Below are 16,163 nucleotides of genomic sequence, written 5' to 3' on the forward strand. Positions count from 1 at the left end.
CGGGGGGGGTCCAGCAGCGGCACATCTGTCCTGCAGCTCCGGGGGGGGGGCACAGGAGGAGCCCCCCCACCCGCCCCCCCGGCAGCAGGTACGTCCCTCCCCGGCGGCCCCGGCGGCATCCCCTCCCTCCAGCCTCCTTCCTCCCTCCCTGCCTCCTTCCCCGCCGCCCGCCCTCCCTCCCTCCGCCTGCATGGGGAGAGCCGCGGAATGGCGGAGCGAGAGAAAGGAGCCGCATCCCCGCCCGCCTCCTCCCCCTTCCTGGGGCTGCACCTCGCCTCGCCCCCCAATTTCAGGTACCGGACGCCTCCCCCGGGACCCCCGCGGGGCTGCCCGGGCCGCAGCCCCCCTCCGTTCCCCCCCCCCCCCGGCCCCGGGCACCGCTCCCCATCCGCCGCAGCCCCCCCACCCCAGCCCCGCACTGCCACTGCGGCCCCCTCCTCATCCAGCCCTTCTGCATCCTCCCCGCGCATCCTTCAGCCCCCCCAGCTCGCCCCATGCATCCCTTCAGCCCCCCCCACCCCATACATCGCTGAACCCCCACCTCACCCCCCCGGCACCGCTCCAGCCCCCCCCAACCCGTGCTGACCCCATATACCTCCCCCATTTGCCATTTCAGCCCCTTCCAGCCTCCAGCTTTTTGCCCCTTTTTGGCCCATCTGTCTCCCCCCCCCCCAAGCCTCCTCACCTGTCTCGCCTCCTCTTCAGACACCTCTTCCCGATGGCAACGCTTCACCTCCCTTTCCACCCCCAGGAGAGCCTTTTTCTAGCCCTTTCCTAGAAATCCCGGGCGCTGCCTTTCCCTCCCCACCCCCGTGAAGCAGGAGCCCCAGGCGAGCAGGTGGGAGCGTGCCAGGATTGATCCTCGCAGCTACACCAAGCGCTCCCATCGATCTGGGATGGGGAGGGGGGGCGCGACACCTCTCCTCCGGTGCCCGGCGGGGACGTGCGATGGCGAGGGCCAGGCCAGGCATGGCCGCAGGTGCCAACCTGCAGGGACCGGGGGATTCGGACCCACCGGTGCCTCCCGCGAGCAGCTCTGGGACGGGATGTGCTCGGCGGGTAAGGGGGCTTGGTGGGTAAGGGAGCGTCGTCTGCTTGCCACGCAGGGCAGGCTGGGTGCCCCTGGCGGCTCTGACATCTTTACAGCCATCGATTTACGCTCGGGGTTGCTGCGGTGGCGTTGTGTGGGAGCTGGGTGAGGGGGGACCAGTACCAGGTGGTTACGTGGTGAGATTTTGGAGGTGGGGAGGAGCAGTGGAGCCGTGGCCGAGTGCTTGTCATTCCCTGAGCCCTGGGACCAGCGGGGCCCTGTGAGGAAGCATCCAGCTGTGTCCAGCTGTGTTTTTTTTTTTTTTTTCCATTTACCTCCGAAGGGCCCAGCAGACCTTTGCCACCGGAGCCCCTCTGCCGGGCGGCTCCTGCAGCCGCCTGCTATTGCAGCGCTGCCTGCCAGAGCCGCTGGGCGCTGCTGCAACATGGCTGGGGAAAGCCTGCACACCCAGCCCTCACGCTGCCTCTTGGAAACGGCCGCCGCGGAGCCGGGGCTCGGGCGCTGAGAAGGGGATGGGAGCCGAGAGCGCCGGGCTGTGTGTGTGCTGTGTGTGAGGGGGGCTCCTGCCCTTCCAGCCGCCACCCCCCACAAGGTGCTGCACGGCCTAAGCGGGGGTGAGCTGGTGGCTCGGGTCCTGAGGGACTCGGGCAGCAGGTGACACGACAGGCTGGCCCTGAAGCCCTGAGGAGGCCGGGAGTGGAGGCCTGGCAGGTCGCCGTGGCTGCTGGTGGTTTGGAGCGGTCTGAGAAGGGGCAGAGGATGGTGAGGTGAGACCTGCAGGCGGGAGGGCTCTGGAGGTGGCTGCTCACCGTGAGAACAGCAACAGCGTTTTAGGAGCCAGCAACAAAAACGTTCTTCTTGCCCCTCCTCCATGCTGGCCTCCGAAAGCCTCATGGCTGGGGCTGTGCCCAGCTTGGGGGGCGGCACAACCAGGGCGCAGCTGGGTGGAGGGCCCCACGGCTGCCCATCCTGTTGATCCCATGTCCCCAAGCTCTATCCAAGGGTGGTGGTGGCCCCAGCACGGTGTGGGGGCAGGCATCAGTGGGGCCAAGGGGAAGATGCATCAGCTGGCCGTCTGTCCAGCCTGCCGTGGCTCCTCGGTGGCAGAGCCTTGCAGGAGGGGAGCCAGGAGCTGTGGTGTCGCTCCTCAGGGAGCCTGGCTGCCTGCAGGAAACCATGATGTCCCACAAGGGACAGCATCTCTGGAGGATGGAGACCTCACCACCTCCTCGGCAAGCTCAAGGGAGTGTTTTCATGCCGAGGCAGAGACCAGCCTCAGTGCTACGGGTTGTCTGTGTGCCTGACTTGTGCCTTTGGGTCTGGGAAGCCTGTGTGGAGGCCTTGGGTTGGGGAGCGAGGTGGGTGACCCTGCTTTTTGTGATGGGGGACCAAAGGTTGGTCTGGTTCTGAGGGAGCCCCAGCAGATGGGTTCGCTGGAGCCCCCGCTGTGCTGTGTTGTCCTGGATAGGCCCCATTGTGGAGCCTCTGACCCCAACCCTCCCTGGAGCCAAGCCCTATGCCTGGCCCCTGCTCCTACAGCCAAACCCTGCAGGCAGGGGCTGCCCCTGCTTGTGCACTCGCAGTTTTTGGGTGGCAGCTGGGGGATGCCAGCGTTGTCGGGGGGTTGAGAGGTGTCCTCTGGCAGGGGTGCTGTCCTTGTTGGCCTCGGGACTTTGCTTAGCCTCGTGCCAGCCTCCCTGAAGAGCCCCACACCTTCCTGCAGTGGCACACAGGTGGTACCCACGCTTCTCCTGCTGGCACTCAGGGGAATGTTGGCCCAAATGTCCCTGTAGGGCCTGCTTGAGCTTTTGTGGACCATGATGGAGCTGATGGGAGCCATAGCTGCTGCTTGTTGCTGGTATTCCTAGCTTCTTTGAGGAGCAGGAGAGAAAGGCAGGGGTGTTCCCGGCACAGAGGAGCAGGGGGTGAAGGAGAGCCCTCCTTGCCTCCCCTAGCAAGTCCTGGAGCATCCATGTGAGAGGAGGAAAGGGCAGCAGCAACGCGGAGATAGATTTCTTTATTCATTCCATTGAGCCAGGAGGTTTTGAACAGAGCAGACGCCTCCAGGCAGAGCTGGTAGGGAAGATGGAGCCTGGGATACTGTTGTAAGGGAGCCGAGAGACACCAAACACGGCGTCACAAGTGAAACCTGCCAACGGCGCCGAAGCAGGGGAGCAGCAGCCGGCGGCAGAGGAGCTTGGCAGTGTGTCCCACGTGGCTCAGGGCTGGCTGAGGCGGCAGCAGGGCCGCGGGGGCAGAAAGCTGACCCCTCTCCAGTGGCGTGAAGCCAAAAGAAAGCCCCGGTGCCCTACAGGAAGGCGTCCCATCACTGTGACAGGGCCCTAACGGGAATCTTCTGTTCCTCCCTGTCTCAGCCAGCGATGGTGCAAGGGCAGGAGAAGGAGCCGGGGTAACCAGATGCCCTGCTGCGGGTGCTGGGGACCGGCCGCTGGAGTGCTACCAGGAGCCGGGCTGGCTGGCTGGCAGGCAGAGGCAGTCAGCATCCCCGGCAGAGAGCAGGGACTTGGCACCGGCTCAGCTGGGGAGGCTATTTTTTTATTTTTCTCCCCCTCCAGGACAGCTGATTCCGTCTATTTTTAATGAGCTTGCCCAGGTTGCGCAGTGAGGAGACAGAGCAGCGCCGGCAGCCACGGGCTGCACTGGGGCAGTGGGTGCCCGGCGCTCAGCATCCCCCCGCCAACAACTGACCCCAGGCCGGGGTCTGCATCGGGGTGGGAGCGTGTGCCCCAGGGAAGGGGGGGTCCTCCTTGATGCAGCTGCCCCTGAGCATGGAGTCGAGCGCCGAAGAAGAGAGCTGGCTGGAAGACCAGTGGGAGAAATGGTAGGGGACCGGCCGGGCATGGGGGCGGGGGGGCTGTCCCCAGGGGTGTGCATGGGGACGAGTGACAGCCCCTCGCCTGCGGGCACATCGCTCTCTTGCACCGGCGCTGCCGCAGGACAGCAGCAAACTTGGCAGCGAGCGGAGCCCAAAGTTTTCCTGGCTGTGCAGGGAGACGTGCAGCAAATGGGGCCGCCGTGGGCGCGGGAATGTGCGTGTCCGGCAGGATTTTTCAGCAGGGCGAGAGGAGGGAGCTGCCAACATGCGGCGTGGAAATAAAAGGGCTGGCGTGCGGGGGGGGCAGCTCTTCTGCTGCTGGATGCAGGCAGGGAATTGTGCTGGATGCCCACGTAGCATCTCCGTCCCCGAGGCAGGGCTGTGCCCAGTCCTGTGCTGGGACCCATGGCTCCTCACTGTGCTTCCACGCCTCGGTGGACAAAGGGAAGGGGCTGATGGTGCCCGGCCCTGGTGACCCGTGTAACCGGAGAAGAAATCGATCCAGGCTTTGAAGGTTTCGCTGTGAGCATCCTGCTCTGCGTTTCCTCCCCTCCTGCAGGCAGCAGCAGTATGGCATGTGGGACTCCTCCCAGTGTGGCCCTGCTTCGTCTCCTGTAGGGACGCTTCCACCCCACGCCACCCATGGCTGGCAGAGGACTTTTGGGCTGGGCTCTTGCGTTTCCCACCCCGGTAATGAACAGGCACGAGGAGCGTTGCGGTAGCACCACGTAGAAATGTTTTAATGCACGGGAGCCAGGAGCTCCCCGGGGATGCAAGCGAGCACGCGAGGAGCTGGGTAGTCAGCACATTTCCAGCCACTAAAAGGAAATCTTGGCAAACTTTCCAAAGGGAAGTAGTGGGGCTGACAGCCATGAGGGAGCCATAAAGGGTTCATCGGGGCGGTGAGCGGTGCCGATGGATGCAGGGATGCTGCAGACACCCCGGGGAGGGAATTTGGCACAGAGGGAACTCGCTGCCCTCTGTGCTGCAGGCAGCACCTGGGCTGGGACACCCCTTCCAGCCTGTCTGTGAGGCTCACGTGCTGCTCGTGCCACGGCCAGCAGGTTTGTGGTGTGTGCAAGGTCTGCAGGTCTTGATGTGATCACATGCCCCGGCAGGTCCATCCTCCAGCCGTGCCCCACCAGGCCCTTCCTGACACCATGACCCCGGTGTTTGCCCTGCTGGGCCTAGAGATGGTGTTGGTGGGCCCGGGGCTGGTGTTGGTGGGCCCAGAGATGGTGATTGTGGTCCCAGAATTGGTGTTGGTGGCCCCGTCTGGGTGTGCCCTCCTTGCCCTTGCACGTGCAGTGCATGACCGCGGTCTCCGCTCCCTCCAGGCTCACCCACGACATCAGCCTCGAGGAGTTTGAGGATGAAGACCTCTCCGAGATCACCGATGAGTGTGGCATCAGCCTGCACTGCAAGGAGAGCCTGGCCGCCCGGGTAAGCACATGGGATGGGATACTGCATTGTGTCCATGTGTTTGATGCGGGCTGTGGGCAGGGAGGCGCTGGTGGCCTCCTGCAGCCTCCGATTTGGGGCCATCCCAGGGCAGAAGGAGGCTGCTGGGGCACCAGCACTGAGCCCCATGCCCTGCCCGCTGCCTGCTGCTGGGCGTACTGAGCCTGCTGGGGCGCGAGGCGGAGGCGAGCTGTTCCTAAACAGGGGAGCCGACCGTGCTCAGAAAAAAGCAGCTGCTAAAAATACATACAGATGGCTTAGACGGGATGTGGAGGATTGCCCGAGGAGCAGAACTGAAAGCAGTGGCTGCGAGAGGGTCTCTTCAGCCTGAAATGTCAGTGGTGAGAGCCAGGGAGCTCTCAGGCCCGATGGCGATGGCTCCCGCGAGACGAGAGCTTGCAGGATGTGTCTGGTGAAGCAGCCAGGCCCGGGGGGAGTGTTTTGGCTGGGTCTGGCCACGTGCACGGCGCGGAGGCTGGGAAACCGGGAATAACCCCGGCACGTGAGTGCTGGCTGCATCCCCTGGGGAAGCGGCCCTGGCTGAGGGCAGGAGCCAAACTGAAGCCTGGAGCAGTGGGGGCTCCTGAGGGCTGGGCAGGTGCCAAAATTCCCCCCCTGGAGCCGGGGGAGTCTGGAGAAGGCGGCTGCTGGTTGGGGGACCCAGGGTCTCGGCAGGCAAAGATGCCCAGCAGCAAAATGCCATTGCAAAGGGCGATACCTTGACAGAGGAGGGGGTTGGAGGTTTTTGTTTGTTTGTTTGTTTGTTTTTGTTTTTTGGTCCCGGGAAAACAATGATGACTTCATCACGGGCTATTTTAGCAGCTCTCCAGAAATAGCGGCTCAGGCACGCAGCTTGCAAAGTGTGGCTGGCTCCGGCAAGGAGGCTGGGTGCAGCAACGTGGGTCATGGTGGCACAAGTGCAAGGCCCCGGCTTCGGGTTCGGCCTCGGTTTGCTTGCTTTTAAACACAGGGCAGCTTATTCCCAAATTCAGCAAGGTGGGTCCTGGTGAAAGCAGGCTGCAGCTAGCGAAGGCTTGTTGCATCATTCGTGTTCCGGGAGCTGCTGAAACTGTTTAATGCAGGAACAAGAAATAGAAAAAAAAATACCCTTCTTGGAAATACTGGAGAGTGAGAGGAGTGCCCGAGGGAAAAGAGCAGGGACGCCTGCATTAAACCCTCACAGGCTGATCCTGATCCAGATGCACGAAAAGGCTTGAACCAGCCACGAAGATACAGATGTGGGGAAAAAATCCCTTTGATTTTAGAGCACAATAAGGCTCCTGGAAACGCCGGGCTTCCTCTCGTTACCACCCCTGGCTCAGTGTGACCTGGACCGGCTGCAAACACCTGCCCCAGATAGGGGTGATGCCAGCAGCGGCGCTGTGCCAGGGACCCAGTGCCTGGGCAGGCGGGGAGCAAAGCGGGGCTGGGATGCAGCAGAAAGGCGGCTGCTTCCTCCGGGTGGCTTTCCAAAACTTTCCTCAGACCCTGCCTCTCTTCCCCACCGCCAGCCTTCGGGCTGTGCTGGGCCTCAAGGCTTTTCCAGACGAGGGAAACAAGCAGCATCCGCCGTGTGCCAGTCCATGAACACGTACCTGCAGGGGTTGTAGTTCCCTCTCAGCTACTGAATCCTGAATGGCGCATCACTCCTAGGGCGTATATTCCTCAAAAATAGGCACTGTTTTGCTCTCCTGCGTCCCTCTGGGACTTTCCCTCCTCTGAGTTCTCCGAGTGACTGCCACAGCTACAGGATTGCCGAGGCAGCATCGTTAGCAGTCTAGGTAGAATGTCACCAGCTGACTCGAATACGCCTACCTTAGCTAGGTCTCACCAATGTAGCTGGCATATTCCCCCAGCTCTTCTCACATGCCTCTGTTTCCTTGTTCAAATCCAGGTGATTTGCCACAACCGGTGGCATCTGCCACGGGAACCACTGAAATCTTTGTGTTAGGCCAGCGTAAAAAATGAAGGCGATGACCACTGAAAGCCTTGGTGGTCCAGAGGGGGATGAGCAGAGGGGGCAAGCTGGCCGGGCTGAGGCTGGAAATCCTGCCTTTGGTTTGGTGCTGGGGTCAGCGCTCCTGCGGGGTGCCGGGGAGGCAGGTTAGGACCAAGTCCCCCTACGCTGTAGCGGAAGGAAGGAGGGAGGGAAGGCCGGCAGCCACGGCGATGGGCACGTGGGGTGGGATGCGCCATCCCCTGCTGCTTTAAAAGGCTGAGGCCAACTGGCACGGCCGTCCTCCGGCCCTCCCAGTCTCCTGACCGAGCCGCTAATCCCGGCAGGGCTGTGTGAGCCGGGCGGGCGGCGCGGCGCGGGCGGCGGGCGGCGGGGAGGGCAGCCGGCTGCAGGCCGAGATGCTGCAGCTCGACCTCATCGACGCCGCCGGGGACGCGCCGGCCGAGGAGCAGACGGAGCCCCAGCCGCTGCAGAAAGCCCCCCAGCCCGCCAGCACCGAGAGCTACCGGCCCAAGCGACCCACCACGCTCAACCTCTTCCCGCAGGTGCCTCGCAGCCAGGTGAGAACTGGCCCGGGGGGGGGGGGTGGGAGGGGGTTTGGGGACTTTTTCCCACTGGCTTTTGCACCTCAGCTTTTGCCCCCTGAGCTTTTGCCCCCCTGCTTTTGCATGGAGGGTTTTCCCAGACGCTGCCATCCCCATGACGGGTGACGTTTAGGTGCCCTGCATGCTGCCCCTCTGAGCTGGCCTCCCCGAGCCCCATCCCTCCTGCGAACTTCGCAAAACCGCGCAAGGTGTGCCGCTGCACGCAGGGCTATTTTTGCCTTCCTCCTGCCTTCGGCAGTGGCTTCCCTTGCCAAGTAGGAGGATTTTCGTGGTGGTGACGCGCAGCTGAGGAGCGCAAAGCGAGAGGCAGGTGTCCCCGTGGGTGACAGATGGGGAGTAGTCGGAGCTGGGTGTCACCAGCCCGGCACAGGCAGCTGATGCCAGCTCTCTGCCTGAGGCCATGGGTGGGAGGAGGAGGAGAAGGAGGAGGAGGAAGGCACCGAGCCAGGACAATGCCCGCAGGGCAGCTGGCACCGGGGACAAAGGCAGCAGGGCTGGGGAGGCGGGGGGAGCTGGCTGGAGCATAATGGACAAGGGGACAGCAGGCAGCCTTGTCCCACCCTGCGCAGGGACCCCGAGGAGCCGGTGGCACGTGGGAGCCACATCCAGCTGGGGGGACGGGGACAGCAAAGGCACCCCCCGGGCAGTTGGTCCCAACCAGTGTCCAGACCTGCGGAGAGGTATTTTTGGGGGGGGTGGCGTGTGTGTGGGGGGATGCATAGATGGTGGGCTGGGGAGGGGGAGGCTGTGGGGCCACACTGGGAGCCACGGGCATGACCTGAGGTGAGGACACGGGGAACAGGAGCTTTGCAGCACAGGGTCTGATGTGGCTGGCAGCGGGAGCCCGGAGCGAGCAGGGCTGGGCACACGGAGCCCGTGTGTGTGCCCCGAGGACAGGACAGGGTGCTGGGGATCCCACAAATCTTGGTGGGCTTCAGGGCAGAGGCTTTCTTCGTGTTGGTGGGGAAGCAAAGCGAGCAGGGCAGCTCCCATGCTGATGGTGATGGCTGCAGGAGAAAACCCCCGAGAGTCCCAAGCTTGGTGCTCGAGCAAAAACTAACAGCGTGGAAAACTCCGCTGCTGCGGGGGGAGAAACACCCGCGCTGTGCCCCAGAGCTGCCTGCAAAGCCTGGGAGCAAAGCGTGCCCAGGCGGGTGGGCTGCACCCAGGGACGGGCACGGGCACCGTGAGGAAGCGCTCGGGCGGTCCCAGGCAGCGCCCAGGGGCCGTGAGGGCCCCGGCCGCGGTGCATCGCTGTGGGGTGGGGAGGGACGGCTGCCACGTGCTGTTTACTGCCCGGGTGACAAGGCGGCTTTGTTCTCCTCCCCAGGACACCCTGAATAACAACTCCCTGGGGAAAAAGCACAGTTGGCAGGAGCGGGTGTCCCGGTCGTCGTCCCCTCTGAAAACGGGTGAGTCGGGGGGCTGGTGGCCAGGGGCCTCACACCCTTTGGTGGCTCCTGGGAGTTGATCCCCGGCCTGGAGCACGGGGCGAGCAGTGCTGGAGGTTGGGGAAAAACGTCCCCAGTTGGCGCATGTCCAGTTTGAGTCTGGAGCATCCCCGTCGGTGGGAACACCAACGCTGCTCTCCTCCCCGCAGGTGAGCAGACCCCTCCCCACGACCACGTTTGCCTGAGTGATGAGGTCAATCACCAAAACAGCACAACCTCCACCAAAGACCGGGGCACGTCCACGGAGAGCCCGTGCCGGCGCACAGCAGCCACCCAGATGGCGCCCGCCTGCGTCGCCTCGTCCCGGCCCCCCGAGAAGCACCAGGCCACCAGCAGGCCCCCGCCCCACGGAGCCAGCGTGGTGGTGGTGACAACGAGGGGCCCCGAGGCCCACCGGGACCGCATCCGCTACCAGACGGACGTGAGGCTGGAGGCCACGGAGGAGATCTACCTGACGCCCGTGCAGAAGAACTCAGACCCACTGGAGACCGAAAAGCCGTTCCTGTCCCAGTCCAGCGAGAACCGCATGTCCATCAGCTCCGACATTGACACCTCCAGCTACTCGGCCTTGGCAGGGAAAACCAACCCCTCCATCAGCGAGGAGGACGAGGTGCTGGACTACATGTCCTCCCCTGACAAGACGAGCCTGCCCCGGGCCTCCTGTGTGGGTGGGAGCAGTGGCTACCGGCCGGGCCACAACCTTCAGAGAGCGTCGGTGAGTTCGGACACCAGCGCCCTCTCCTACGACTCGGTCAAGTACACGCTGGTGGTGGATGAGAACGTGCAGCTGGAGCTGGTCAGCCTCAAGCAGTGCTACTCGGGCTACAGCGACGAGAGCGACTCGGCCACCGTCTACGACAACTGTGTCTCCTCGCCCTACGAGTCGGCCATTGGCGAGGAGTACGAGGAGGACGCGCTGAAACGCGACTCGGTCTGCCTCTCCGAGGACTCGACGCCCGAGGCGGACATCCACTTCTCCAAGAAGTTCCTCAATGTCTTCATGAGTGGCCGGACACGCTCCTCCAGTGAGTGCTGGGCGGAGGGAGGAGGTGGGGGGGGCGGGCGGCTGTGTCCCCAGGCAGCCCTGCAGGTCCCTGGTATAAGCTTGCCTGGTCCGGGGTGCCCTGCAGGGCCTCCAGCGAGATGGAGAAGCTCCAGCAGGTGCTGGCTCCACAGTCTGGGACTTCTTCCCTTGTGGCCAAGGGGTATGGGGGGGCTGGAAAAGCCTCATGAGCTGCAGGCTCACACAGCTGGGGGCATTTCAAGCAGTTTTTTTTGCCTGAGTTAAAGCCGCGAGGCATGAGCGAGGGCCGTGTCCTTCTACCTGCGGTGGTGCTGACCCTCAGAGCTGCAACGTGCCCCTCTACCTTCCTCCCCAGGTGCTGAGTCCTTCGGGTTGTTCTCCTGCATGATCAACGGCGAGGAGCAGGAGCAGACCCACCGCGCCGTCTTCAGGTGAGTGCGGGCAGTGTCCCAAGGCCGTCCCTACCCAAACCATGCTGCTTCCAACATGGGGAGCCTGGGGGCCAAGCTGTTGTCCTCAGCTCAGGCACTGGCTGGGCAATACCTGCCCAGGGGTGAGAGACGCCCCCCAGGGCACTCAGGACCTCTCTGGGGAGCCACGTGAGGGATGCCTGAGGGGATAGATATCCCTGTGTGTGTACCAGGGTCCTGCTGCCCTTTGAGCCTAAATCCACTCAGATCTCCATTCAGTATCCCAGATCTTGGCGAATTACACCTGCTGCCCACCCGTGCTGGCCGCGGGTCCCACGTTGCCCCCGTCCCAGCAGCCTGTGGGTAAGCAGCCCACCAGAGCGGCCGGGTGCCAGTGACTCCCTGCCCAGGTTCGTGCCTCGCCACGCGGACGAGCTGGAGCTGGAGGTGGACGACCCCTTGCTGGTGGAAGTGCAGGCGGAGGATTACTGGTACGAGGCCTACAACATGCGGACAGGCGACCGGGGCATTTTTCCTGCCTACTACGCTATCGAAGTCACCAAGGACCCAGACCACATAACAGGTACCGAGCCTCTGTGACGGTCGGTGATGTCGCTGATCTCCTGCCCATCCAGGCAAGGAATGATGGGGTGGCTCCAGCCGGTGGCGGTGGGGGCTTGTACCTGATGCTCGGCAGGGAACTGTGCAGCTGTGGGAGCATGGCCGAGGCCGTCAGAGACGATCCCCGCCACGTGCTCTGTCTTCCAGCTCTGGCCAAGAACAGCGACTGGGTGGACCAGTTTCGGGTGAAGTTCCTCGGCTCGGTGCAGGTTCCCTATCACAAGGGCAATGACGTGCTGTGCGCAGCCATGCAGAAGGTAGTGTCCCACCCCGGGCTGAGCCCCTGCAAGGGGCGAGCCGTCCTCACGGGCTGCCCATGAGTGCCAGGCCTTTGTGTCTCCGTCTCCCCGCAGATTGCCACCACGCGCCGCCTTACTGTGCACTTTAACCCACCCTCCAGCTGCGTCCTGGAGATCAGCGTGCGCGGGGTCAAGATTGCTGTGAAATCTGATGACTCCAAGGAGCACAGCAAGGTAGTACCCACTCGTCTCATCCCTTCCCTACTTGCTGCTCTTAGCTTGGGAATTAAGGGTCTCCACCCAAATGAGCTCCTTGTTCCATGAGAAACACCATCCAAAGGGTTGTAGGCCCACCATCAGGGCCCCCCAAGCCTGGTGGGACCCCAGTTTTGGGCTGTACCACAGAATGGTGCCCTCACAGCTGCCAAGCGTGTTGTTGTGCTGGGATGCCGCAAGCTGAGCTGCACCCGTAATCCGTCAGCTGCTCCTAAACCTTTCTGCTACTATTTTGAGTGGCGTCCTGCAGATCTGCCCCGTAATCTCTTTAGCTGGGCATTGCAGGCTGCTGATAGGTGTTCTCCATAAGTAGCCTAGCAAGATGCTGTGTGGAGGCAAGCGAAGCCTTCACAGCAAGCCTTTTGGAAACCTTGCCTTTGGGCGGGTTGCTGGATTAGTCCATGGCCGTGGGTACTGTGGTGGAGAGCTGGGCTCAGCCTGAGCTCCTATTTCCAGGGTTGGAGACCAGCTGCCCCACAGGGCAGGTGGGGAGGCGTGTTGACAAGTCTTTTCTCTGTCCCCCCCTAGGTAAACAAGTGTAGCCATTTTTTCCAGCTGAAGAACATTTCCTTTTGTGGATACCATCCAAAGAACAACAAGTGAGTAGCGGGAGGTGCGGGGCAGCTCTCAGTGCCTCAATGCACGGAGGCTTCACTGCCTTCCTGCCTCCAGCATCCCCTTCCCCTGTAAGCCACAGCTTCATGTGAGGAGCATCCTCCGGATGGGCTTCACATCCCAGACCTGGGCCTGGGACAAGGGAGCTGGTGGCCACTGGGGTTTGGGACCCCCCTTTTGCCAAAATTGGGCACTGGGGGTACTTGTTCCTGCCTGACAGTCCATTCTCACCCGCTCTCTCTGCCCTCAGATATTTTGGGTTCATCACCAAGCACCCTGCTGACCACAGATTTGCCTGCCACGTCTTCGTCTCGGAGGAGTCCACAAAGCCGCTCGCGGAGTCCGTAGGGTGAGTCCTGGCTGGGGCGGGAGGAAGGTGCTCCCTCCCGATAGACAGGAGGAGCAGCACCTGGCTCCTCTCCCCTAGAGCGAGGGGACTGGGGCCAGAGCCAGGGCTGACGCTGCTGCGGGCAGCGTGTTCCTGACAGCGCTGGAACAAATCCCGGTGCAAAGCTTTGCAGGCAGATGGCTGAAAGCCATGCGCTGTGTGGAGGCTCGGTGCTGGGATGGAGACCTTGCTCCAGCGGTGCCCCTGGGTGCTAATGCACGAGGATCCTGGGGCCAGACGGGGTTTGACCTGACAGCAAGGGCAAGAAGGGGAGCAAAACAGGCTCTGTAAGTGCCTCGGGGAGGGTGCAGCTGAGCTCTGCTCCATGCTGTGTTGCAGGAGGGCTTTTCAGCAATTCTACAAGGAGTATGTGGAGTACACGTGCCCCACAGAGGACATCTACCTGGAGTAGGGGCTGGCACGGGCGCCTACTGCACAGCCAAGGCTCGCCCCTTCCCCGTCGTGCATGGACAAGAGCTGCTTTGAGACCAGAGGAGGAGCGGGCCCAGGGAACGGCTCCCCGGGGCACCGAGCTGCCTCTTTTCGTGGCTCCCCTTCCTCGGGCTGGGGCTGGGGGGACGGGAGGGGGGAGGGCTGGACAAATCGTGTTTATTGTACAAAATATTTAGTTTATTCTATTGGAGAAGTGCCCACGGGGTGCCCTGCCTGTGAGTGCTGGAGGGGCGGGCAGCAGCCTGCTCCAGCCCTTCCCTGCTGCAGGCTGGGGTGCCAGCATCTCCTCCCTGTGACCGTGGCCCAGCTTCCCGTCACACCCCTCGGGGGTGACTTTTAACGCAGTGGCAGAGTCGGACTCCTGCAGGATGAAGACACAGCAGCTACAGCCAACAAGAACCACGTGAGAGCTCCTGCCTGGGGAGGGGAACATCGCTTCCCTGCCAGGCCCTGGGGACAAGGCTGCTGGGCGGGGAGGACGGAGGCCAGTGGCTCTGCTTTGAGTGCCAGAGAAAGGAGGAGCTGAGACAGCTCACCCCTGCCTCTGCCCCCATCCCTCCTCTCTTACATCCATGCCCTGGTGAGAAAGACCCCCCCCCCCATACCTCTGCAGTGACCACACCATGGGGAGGGAAGCGTTTCTCTGCCCCCGTCCCCTCTCCCCTCCAGCCGCAGGTGGCAGGGGCAGGGCTGAGCCACCCCACCATGGTGGGTCTCAGCCCCGTGCAGACCGGGGTGCCTGCCAGAAGCGGAGCAGGGAAGGGCTAAAGCCTGCAGGGAGCCGCACACATCTCCAGGGAGGTTAAAAACAACAATAACAACAACAAAAACCTTTCCTGGTCCCTGCAGCCAGCGGTCTCCGTGCTTCAGCTGGATCTGCTGTGATGGCAACAACTATTAAATATGATGGTTCATGGAGCAGTGCTGCGGTGCTCTTTGTGTCCCACAGCGGTAGGTTTGGGCCCTGGATTTCCCCCCTTTCCTTTGGGGGTGCAGGAGGAGCTCGAGTACCTCAGGTTTCCTCCGAGAACCCCAGCTGCAGACCTTGGAGGCCAGAGACCACTGTGTGATTGTGGGATAACTTACCTCTTGCCTTCCCATTTACACTACCAGGAGAACTCTGGCTCTGCTAGCTCTATAGTTGCCATTATGTAGTTGAAGACAGCAATAACATCCCGTCTTAGCCTCCTCTGCTTCAGGCTGAGCAGCCCCAGCTCCTCTAGCCTCACATACCCTGAGGTATGGCTGGAGCCCCCTGTTCCTGCTCCCCGCACCTACCTGTGTGCCCTGCTGTCCTGCAGGAATATAGGGCAGAGCTGCGGGGGGGGTCACAGGTGGGTGTCGTAGTAGTACTCCAACAAATCAAGCTCATCGCGCTTGGTTTTTCCAGCTCTGCGCAGTCCTGCAGGCCGCTCCCGGGCTGCCCGGGTCCTGAAGCGAGGCTGCTTTGGTTTAATGCCGTAATCTGTGGGTAGGCAGTGGGGTGAGGGCCAGGGAGCTGTCCTTGCCTTCCCTGGAGGGGGTGAGTGCACAGGAGGGGGCTGGGGGGAGAGCTGTACCATCCACCAGGCCAAAGTGCTGCTGCGGGAGCTCCAGGAGGGCGGAGAAGTCCTCAGGGACTGAGTAGCTGCGGAAGAAACCCAGAGGTGGGAGTGAGCCGGAGCCCTCCTCCACTCACCCGCGTCGGCACCACCAGCGGCAGCCTAGGCCTGCTCCAGGAGCACTGGGGTTGCAGGAGAAAGGGGCACCCAGCCCCTGCGGCACCACTGCAGGTACCGGGACAGGGGGGAGAGGAGAAGTGCCCTCACCTCTGGCGCAGGGGCAGAGGGAGCGCAGCCGCCAGCAGCTGGGCGAGCAGCAGGAGCCAGCACCGCATGGCTGGGCCCTGTCACCCACCCCTGTCAGGTTCCGCAGCGAGGTCACAGAGGAGCCACCCGGGTGGCCCCAGACCTTCTCACTCCTCCGCCTTCCAGGCTTTACCTTCTTCAGCATCCTCCTTGTTAGAAGCCCAAATGGATGGAGCTGCTCAAGTCACTTTTCCACACTGCCAACTGAGGTGGCAACACGGCCGCTAGGCACTGACAGGCCCCGGGGTCCCCTTGCTGCTGCGCCTCCCCACCCCACCCCATCGCGGCTGCTGAGGCAAGAGGGCTGCGAGCCCCGCATCCTGCCAGCCCCCTGAGGAACACCTCCCTCACCCACAAGGCCAGCTTACTGCTGGCCAGGCCCAGGCGGCACCGCTGGCAGCAGGCAGGCTGCTCGGGGGCAGCCCAGTGCCACAGGCTGGCTGCCCCTTGTTCTGCCCGAGGCAGCCTCCACGGCAGCTGACAGACCGAACTGATGGCTCACATGTCCCTGAACTACCACAGCAGATACAGAAGATGGCCATAGCTGCCTAAGCCTCAGCTGGACCCTTTATTAAGTGCTGCACAGCAGCATTTGCTGAATTAATCTCTCCAGTTCTCTTCTCTGCCCTTGGCCAACCCCCAGAGCGCTGGCTGGCAGCCATTCTGCAAACCCTTTCAGCATGTTAGGTGCTAGCACAGCATCCCGCAAACTGTGTCAGGAAACTGGGGGCTGAAGCAGGCACCTGGAGTTACAGATAGTCATAGCTGAGCGTACAGGCCAGAGCAAAAAGCCTCTAAGAGAGGATATTAAAACAGAAAGCACATCCCTGAGTAGACAACTGCAAAAGCTGCTCTTTCTGATAGGGATAGACCTGCTGGCAACCAGACTCAGAAGACACAAGGGAATCCCTGTCAAGCAAGGGAAAGGA

At 62.7% G+C, this 16,163-nt stretch overlaps 2 protein-coding genes across 5 annotated transcripts; one reads left to right on the plus strand and one right to left on the minus strand.

Annotated features, from left to right (window-relative positions):
* Positions 1 to 136: 136 nt before the first annotated feature.
* MAPK8IP1 (mitogen-activated protein kinase 8 interacting protein 1) lies at positions 137 to 14,305 on the plus strand. Of its 3 annotated transcripts, none has more exons than XM_080592872.1 (13): positions 137 to 293; positions 5,225 to 5,330; positions 7,632 to 7,865; positions 8,480 to 8,590; positions 9,241 to 9,322; positions 9,511 to 10,386; positions 10,741 to 10,816; positions 11,206 to 11,378; positions 11,564 to 11,673; positions 11,770 to 11,889; positions 12,460 to 12,530; positions 12,797 to 12,895; positions 13,274 to 14,305. In XM_080592872.1, the coding sequence occupies exons 1-13, from the start codon at positions 208 to 210 to the stop codon at positions 13,344 to 13,346; spliced, it is 2,217 nt and encodes a 738-aa protein (XP_080448998.1). In that variant the 5' UTR covers positions 137 to 207; the 3' UTR covers positions 13,347 to 14,305. The 3 variants fall into 3 exon arrangements, with proteins under 3 accessions (XP_080448998.1, XP_080449000.1, XP_080448999.1); XM_080592873.1 differs by lacking the exon at positions 137 to 293 and adding an exon at positions 724 to 1,818; XM_080592874.1 differs by lacking the exon at positions 8,480 to 8,590.
* Positions 13,549 to 15,786, minus strand: FREY1 (Frey regulator of sperm-oocyte fusion 1). Of its 2 annotated transcripts, none has more exons than XM_080592887.1 (4): positions 15,196 to 15,786; positions 14,947 to 15,014; positions 14,666 to 14,852; positions 13,549 to 13,748 (listed from the first exon to the last, which is right to left on the minus strand). In XM_080592887.1, the coding sequence occupies exons 1-3, from the start codon at positions 15,261 to 15,263 to the stop codon at positions 14,716 to 14,718; spliced, it is 273 nt and encodes a 90-aa protein (XP_080449013.1). In that variant the 5' UTR covers positions 15,264 to 15,786; the 3' UTR covers positions 13,549 to 13,748; positions 14,666 to 14,715. The 2 variants fall into 2 exon arrangements, with proteins under 2 accessions (XP_080449013.1, XP_080449012.1); XM_080592886.1 differs by having other exon boundaries at positions 13,549 to 14,431.
* Positions 15,787 to 16,163: the final 377 nt, after the last annotated feature.

This window comes from Anser brachyrhynchus (genome assembly GCF_964034855.1).
Source record: "Anser brachyrhynchus genome assembly, chromosome: 5".
NCBI classification, from domain to species: domain Eukaryota; kingdom Metazoa; phylum Chordata; class Aves; order Anseriformes; family Anatidae; genus Anser; species Anser brachyrhynchus.